Source organism: Malus sylvestris, chromosome 16 (assembly GCF_916048215.2).
Source record: "Malus sylvestris chromosome 16, drMalSylv7.2, whole genome shotgun sequence".
In the NCBI taxonomy this organism is placed as follows: domain Eukaryota; kingdom Viridiplantae; phylum Streptophyta; class Magnoliopsida; order Rosales; family Rosaceae; genus Malus; species Malus sylvestris.
In genome coordinates, this window is record NC_062275.1 from 924,369 (window position 1) to 932,893 (window position 8,525).

The following is an 8,525-nucleotide window of genomic DNA, read 5'->3' on the forward strand; positions in this document are numbered from 1 at the left end:
GGATAATTATCATTACCATTACTTAAGAGCGGTGAGTAAAACGCATATCTTGATTTGTTTGTCTCAAAAGTTGTCAGGCTCTATCCACAACTGTAAAAAGGTTTAAAGCTTAGGGTTCTTCTCCCCAAAGTTGACCAAGCTGTGAAGATGGTAATTATTCTTTTAACTATAACCAAAGGAAACAAACAGTTTTTTTCTCTTTTTTCAGGCTCTGATCCCGGAAGTTGCTGAATGCCTCTAGAACTACAGTTTATGATGGCATTTCCACTTTTGCCTAATTGCCCTCGTTGCTCAGAGCACACAGAGAATTGCAACAAAATATTTGTAGGGAAGTGATTTTCACATCTTTTTCTCAATCTCTGTTTATTTATGATGATTTGATTGAAGGAAAAATTTGAAATTGGTCCAATTTTTATAAGCTTATTTTTGAAATAGGTCTAATTTTTAATTACTTTAGACCCATTTCAAAATACCCCTTGATTGAATAAATTAAAACATAACTAAGAGAGTAAAATGAAACAATGGTTTTTACAAGGAGAAAAATAATAAGTGAAAATCATTTTCTTATTTATACCGAGCAAAAAAGAAGTACAATCGATAACTGTTGAAAACGAAATCGAAAGATTTATACAAGAACAGCGGGTTGCCAAAATGAAAATGATTATTCAGAAGGACAAATTAAGGCACTAATTATAAATTTAATAATTAAAGATTCTAAGACCTTTATTATGGTCAAAATGCAATCCTCCCATAGCATGAGTTGTCTCTGTATGCTTTGAAGTGAGTGGATTTCCATGCTTCCTAGTTCTCTCATTGGGTCTATGCCTCTAAGCAATTGGGTTGAAAAATGGTGGGAGGCACCAATCTGCTTCATTGTATATGCTCATCTATCACGCGCCAGGATAAAGTTCATTTAGGAGTGAGGCTAAGGCTTTTCTTTACTTCTTTTTAGAATTATGCTGCCTTTAGTCGCCTAAATTATCATGAAACTCAATTGCTTCAATAACTGATAGTTACTTACGCGTGCAGATGTCGTGATTCAAGCATTGCTCTTCTTTTTATGAAGAACGAGCATCCAGGGATCATCGGTTGCGGTCTCCTACCTCGTCACGATAATGTTAGGATGCCATCATTAATCAAATGATTGATTGATATGAAGTGATTAGCAATAAAATGGTACTAAAATTACCAAAACTCTACAATTTATCCAACCGGTTAAAATTTTTGTTTCTAATTTCACGTATTTTTTCCTGTTTCATTTTGATGTTCATACTAAAGATCATAATACAAAATTGATCTTCACTTGTTGAATTCACCCCTCATCAATTACTCTTGGTTGGATGCAAGGCATTAACAACTAATTATCTTTTTTTTTTTTTTTTTTTTTAAACAAAGCGGTATTGCATACTACTCTAATCTACAAAAAGAGAAATTAGAATTTGATTGCGAAAGAAGAAGCATTGTCGGGATCAACTGACCTAATCAACATCAGTAACCGATTGAACTATAGACAACGTTGGCAATTATTTAGTTTGTATGAGGCCAATATGATGGATTGCTTGAAAGATGATCATAATACAGGTAAGCAGTAGGATAGTAGCTGACTTTACATATCAGAACCCAAGAGAAGATGCATCATTTCATCAACTATCAAAGTTAAACAGAGCACAAAAATGGTCCCATAAACCAGCCATAAAGGTCATTACTTTAAACTCTGAGATTATATGGTTTGAAATCCAATCCAATCCGGGGCTGGAGAGGATGAATATTATTTCGAAGAGAAATGCTAAGGAGACTTTCAAAAATGATACTATCTATCTATGGACTTTATTTTTTTAATATAAATTTTGTAGACAAGGAATAGACGAGATTAGCTCTTCATTAACGATCCTTGCAAGGCACCAACCCTCCCTCGATAGATAAAAGATTGTTGTACCCAGAAATCCCCGGCTCATCCCCCTCTATTGGATTTTATTAATAAGAAGAAGAAAAAAGGAAAAGTAAAACAAGCGGGGGGACTACCCATAAACTTTTTGTTACCTTATGTTTTTGGCGTAATGTTTTATAATATTGGTGCAAAAACTAACGTTAAATTGTGACGTAACATAAATTTCATGTAGAGTCTCATTTTGAGAGAGTCTTCTTGGCATTAAAAGAAAAGCAAAAATTGGAGGCATCATAACCTCCCATGCCAAATGCCATTAACGCCCAGACTGCCTTGATGATGTTGCCTCCCCCTGTATCTGTGGGCCTCTCTCTGTTTCTCTTCACTCGCTTCCTCCTCTCTACATTTTTATCTTTCCAGGCAGGGCAATGGAACAGTATCATTCCTTCTCCTTCAAATTTCAGCCTTTGGGTCCCACACTACTCTACCCTCTTCTTCTCCGAGAAAATCTACTTTGTCACCAATAATATACAATCATGTATCGATATTTCTAGTTACAATCTCCTCCTCCCTCGTGAAATGCATGCAACAACACGACTGAAATACCCATAGGGACAGTGTGGGTGCGTATATATATCTATATATATGTATAATGCTCATTCACTTTCCTAATAGGGAACTTTCTCACGCTTACTGACAGAGAGTGGCTCTTGATTCATATACACAAACCAATATTATTTATATAAACTATTTTTTTAAGGATATAGCGCCGATCTTTAGATAAAACTTGTCTGTAGGATGTGGATCCTACTTCTTTTGACCAAAAGTCAATTCAATCTCTCACTACATTCTCCTCTCTCTCTCTCTCTATCTCTACAGTTCATGGTACTCAAGAACCGTATAAGTACAAACCCACCACCAACCACATTCTAATGCCCTTTTCTTGTTCCTTTCCACGTTCCGTTCTGTCCATTTTATTAAACACAATAAAGCATCTCCTTTTCCTAAAGCTCCCTCCTTTCCTTTCTCACAACATTTTCTCATGATATGCACTCACTCACACCACTCACTCACTCGCACTCTCTCTAAATTGTCTTCCGGAGAATTAAAACTTGTTTCGACAATGGAGAACTTCAATCCGGTCCAGGTTTTTCTTCATCTGTCTGCAATACTTGTATTGGTAGGACTTCACTTTGTTTCTGTTTCCACAGCTGATCAACAAGTCACTCCATCGATCAAAACCGACGCAGTTTCTCTTCTCAACTTCAAAAAGATGATTGACACGGACCCGAATGGCGTGTTGTCGGGTTGGAAGCTCGGCACCAGCCCGTGCAGCTGGTATGGAGTTACATGCTCCATGAACCGAGCAACTCAGCTCGATCTTAGCGGTTGTTTTCTTGTTGGGACAATCTCTTTTGAACCCTTGGCCTCTCTAGACATGCTTTCTGTCTTAAATTTGCCTTCCAATAAATTCAGTATAAACTCAACCTCTTTGCTTCAACTCCCATATGCTCTAAAACAGCTCGATTTATCTTTCAACGCACTTTTCGGTGTTCTTCCTGAGACTCTTTCCTCAAAATGTCCAAATCTTGTCTCTGTGAATCTTGCTTTTAACAACTTAACCGGTCCTCTACCCAAAGATCTCTTGTTGAATTCCGACAAACTTCAAACCCTCGACATCTCTTACAACAATCTAACCGGGTCGATTTCTGGTCTGAGAATTGAGAAGTACTCTTGCCCTTCTTTGTTGCAGCTTGATTTGTCAGGAAACCGTATTACGGGTTCCATTCCTATGTCCTTGGCAAACTGCACCAGTCTCAAAACTATGAGTTTATCGACCAACAATGTGACAGGCGAAATCCCAAGATCGTTTGGGCTACTGGGCAGTCTACAGAGATTGGATCTTTCTCACAATCAGATAACCGGTTGGATACCTCCTGAATTAGGAAATGCATGCGCTCTGCTTGTCGAACTTAAGCTTTCGTTTAACAACATTACCGGCCCAATTCCAGCCTCTTTCTCCTCGTGTTCTTCGCTGGAGCTTCTCGATCTCTCTAACAACAACTTGACAGGTCCCCTACCAGATTCTATCTTTCAGAACCTCACCTCCTTACAGAGCTTGGTGTTGAGGAATAACATCATTTCTGGATCACTTCCGGGTTCCATATCAGCTTGCAAAAGCCTACAGGTTATAGACTTGAGTTCTAATAAAATATCCGGTGTCATCCCACCAGATATATGTCCAGGAGCCTCGTCACTTGAGGAGCTGAGAATGCCGGACAACCTCATTGTGGGCGAAATCCCTGCTCAACTGTCACAATGTTCTCAGCTGAAGACGATCGATTTTAGTTTGAACTATCTCAACGGCTCGATTCCAGCTGAGCTTGGGAAGCTGGAGAATTTGCAGCAGCTAATAGCATGGTACAATGGCTTAGAGGGGAAAATCCCACCAGACTTGGGAAAATGCAAGAATCTCAAGGATCTTATTCTCAATAATAACAATCTGAGTGGTGGAATCCCAGTTGAATTGTTCAGCTGCAGCAACCTTGAATGGATATCACTCACAAGCAATCAACTCAGTGGTGAAATCCCAGAGGAATTTGGCCTATTGACACGACTGGCGGTTCTACAACTTGGGAACAATAGCTTGAGTGGCAAGATACCAGGAGAGCTCGGAAATTGCAGCAGTTTGGTTTGGTTGGATTTGAACAGCAACAGACTCACCGGAGAGATCCCACCTCGACTTGGGAGGCAGATTGGAGCTAAAGCACTGAGCGGAATACTCTCCGGCAATACTTTGGTGTTTGTACGGAATGTGGGAAACTCTTGTAAAGGAGTGGGAGGCTTATTAGAGTTTGCAGGAATCCGACCTGAAAGGCTTCAGCAGGACCCAACATTGAGGACTTGTGACTTCGCCAGATTGTACTCTGGTCCTGTCCTGAGTCTCTTTACAAAATACCAAACACTGGAGTATCTTGATCTATCATACAATCAGCTTCGCGGGAAAATCCCTGAAGAAATGGGGGACATGATTGCGTTGCAAGTTCTTGAGTTATCCCACAACCAGTTATCAGGTGAGATTCCTGCATCACTTGGTCAGCTCAAAGATTTAGGGGTGTTTGATGCATCACATAACAGACTGCAGGGTCATATCCCCGATTCTTTGGAGAACCTATCTTTCTTGGTGCAAATTGACTTGTCCAACAATGAGTTAACCGGAGAAATTCCCTCTAGGGGTCAGCTGAGTACACTTCCTGCTACCCAGTATGCTAACAACCCTGGACTCTGTGGGGTCCCATTGCCCGATTGCCAGAGCAGCAACGACCAACCATCCACGACTCCGAGCGATCAGGATACAGGCAAACAAAGTCGCAGGCCATCAGTTGCATCATTGGCTAACAGCATTGTCGTGGGGGTTCTGATTTCTCTTGCTTCGGTCTGTGTTCTGATTGTGTGGGCAATTGCAATGCGCACAAGGCGAAAGGAAGCAAAGGAGGTGAAGATGCTTAATCGCTTGCAAGCATCCCATGCGGCATGGAAGATTGACAAAGAGAAAGAACCCTTGAGCATTAATGTTGCAACTTTCCAAAGGCAGTTGAGGAAGCTCAAGTTTTCCCAACTCATTGAGGCAACCAATGGCTTCTCGGCAGATAGTCTTATCGGGTGTGGAGGTTTTGGGGAAGTGTTCAAGGCAACGCTGAAAGACGGGTCAAGTGTTGCAATCAAGAAACTTATACGGCTGAGCTGCCAAGGTGACCGTGAATTCATGGCCGAGATGGAAACTCTGGGGAAGATCAAGCATAGGAATCTTGTGCCCTTATTGGGTTATTGCAAAATTGGCGAAGAGAGGCTGCTAGTATATGAATTCATGGAGTACGGAAGCCTCGAAGAAATGCTCCATGGGAGAACAAAGACCCGTGATAGGCGGATGCTAACATGGGAGGAAAGAAAAAAGATTGCAAGAGGCGCGGCGAAAGGACTGTGTTTCCTCCATCACAATTGCATTCCTCACATCATACACAGAGATATGAAATCAAGCAATGTATTGTTGGACAACGAAATGGAAGCAAGAGTTTCTGATTTTGGAATGGCAAGGCTCATAAGTGCTCTTGACACGCACTTGAGTGTAAGCACTCTTGCAGGCACTCCTGGTTATGTTCCACCTGAATACTACCAGAGTTTCCGCTGCACTGCAAAGGGTGATGTCTACTCATTTGGGGTTGTCCTCTTGGAGCTTGTGACCGGAAAACGCCCAACAGACAAGGAAGATTTTGGGGACACTAACTTGGTCGGATGGGCGAAGATGAAGGTGAGAGAAGGGAAACAAATGGAAGTGATAGACCAAGAGTTACTTTCAGTAACTAAAGTAACGGATGAAGCAGAAGCTGACGAAGTGAAAGAGATGGTGAGGTATTTAGGAGTGACACTGCAGTGTGTCGACGACTTCCCATCAAAGAGGCCTAACATGTTGCAGGTGGTGGCCATGCTGAGAGAGCTGGTGCCTGGATCAGCAAGTGGAAGTAGTAACAGTGCTTGAAATTTGAAACAGGTCTCATGTTTCTTGTACGATTATCGATCACTCTTCATCATCATCGTTAATCACTGTAAGAATATTACAACATTTGTAAGAACCTGTTGATCAAATCGATATCAAAAAGAATTTCTTGTACCTAGTTTTGCAAATCTTATCTTCTTCTAAGAGCATTAGAAATTGCTAGAGTTTGAGAAGCATGTAAAGAAAGAGGGTTCTTAGTTTGGCAAACGTTTGACAATGTCGGACACCCGGAGTTGCTTGTCTGGTAGGCAACCGCTGGATTTGAGTTTTTGACCCAAAGATTCGGTCTGGTTGGACCTTGTGGGCTATTTATTTTTTTGGTCAACAAGTTGAGTCGGGTAAGCCGTTCGTTTCATACCAAAGATTCGTCTGGTTGAGTCGTTCATTCCAAAACTTGGGCTCGGTTGAGCTCTATTTGACATTTTAGAAACTGGGTTGAGTCTAAATTGATATGGAATCCGGCCCACTTGCAACTTGGGGTTTCGAAAAAAAATAAAATAAAAATCATCAACAACAACAAAAATTGTATTATTTAAGGGCTGTTGCTTAACTGCTACATATATATAGCACTCAGTGCTACGGATATTTTAACAGTTAGATTTGATTGTTTTTCATCTTATTACTTAGCTCGATATCGCATTCCGTGTGGAAGGGATTTCCTTTATACAAATATATGCTTGAGGGAATGGGATTGGATGTAGATTTTATTAAGAAATGGGGACAAAGTCTGAAGATAAAGATCTCTTTCCCCAACTTTTGCACGTAGGGAATATACATGTATATATACACATATATAACTTATTCGTGCTACATTATATTATATGATTTAGTTTTACTTTTTAGGTGGGGAAACGAACAGTGACTTTATATCTCTCTCCTTCTCTACTATTTATTTTCTTTAACAATGACCTTTTCTTCTTTTAATTCTTTAATATCTGACTTGCTGTAAGGTGAAATGGAAAGTTCCATCCACTCGTTCCTTGTTGTTGATGTTGGAAAAAGGTTCTGTCTCTATTTGTATCTAAAGATATATAGATGCCGCCATTATCGTCAAACAAACGAAAAAGTTGAGGTTGTACTATAAAATTTAATTACTTATATGCATATACAAGTTTCATTCTTTCTTTGATGTGGATTAACACTCTCAACATATAGACAGTATTGTTCGTGTAACTATAGTTTTCTCAGTTCTCTCCTTGTTTTCACTTCACTTTCTCTGCACGTACGTACGTACAAGTGTATAGTGTAAATTTTGTCCTAGTGCAATCACATGCAAAGCAAATACAACTTATAATCTACACACATCCGAACACCCACGCGTTTGCTTAAGAGATGTTAAATTTAGTTCGATACGATATTAGTATGCGATCATTCAACTAAGAACCCCCAAAAAAAAAAACATTAAGCTTTTTTATACAACTTATCTATATTAGTACTAAATTTTGTTAAAAGCTATTGCGCAGAGGAACAAACAGGGTCAGGTAACCCAGTGGATCGGAGGCCATAAAAATGGCTAGACAACTCCAATAGTGACCTAATGAAAAGTTGGTGAATAACTCACGGGTGCTCGACGAAATGGTGCACTTGAAACAGGAATCGCGACGTCACTCAACAAGCATTGTGCAGTGCGCATCCACATTTTTTGCACAATGACCCGTAAGTTCCAAAACATGAATTTGCAAGTGTGCATTTCGTACTGTGATTTTTCTTGAGTGTCTACAAGTACTCGATGCCCATACATATATTCACTCTGTGCAACACAAAAACGGGTGAACCGGGAAAGGATAAAAGTAAGTCGAAGTGAAAAGAGTCTCCCTAACACGCAAGGGGTATATTTGAAAAGAAACCCTACTGAGGGATGTACCATACTACGTAGCCAATCCACTAGACAAAAAAGGAAGCCAACCATTAAAAGGTGGGAAAGAGGTGCACGTGGTCCTCACTCACACACTCTCTCTCTCTCTCCAAAGACATATTGAGAGAGAAAGAAAGAAAAAGAAAAAGAAAAGCTCAAAGGCAAAGAAAGTTAGAAATGGTGATGAAAATTGAAATGGGCACCCTTTTGGATCACCATCGTTTTTGTGC

At 40.1% G+C, this 8,525-nt stretch overlaps 1 protein-coding gene across 1 annotated transcript; it reads left to right on the plus strand.

The window, feature by feature from the left end:
• Positions 1-2,813: 2,813 nt before the first annotated feature.
• Positions 2,814-6,554, plus strand: LOC126609406 (serine/threonine-protein kinase BRI1-like 2). Its single transcript, XM_050277345.1, has one exon. It carries the CDS (start codon positions 2,928-2,930, stop codon positions 6,420-6,422), a length of 3,495 nt encoding a protein of 1,164 aa, XP_050133302.1. The 5' UTR covers positions 2,814-2,927; the 3' UTR covers positions 6,423-6,554.
• The last annotated feature ends 1,971 nt before the right edge of the window (positions 6,555-8,525 follow it).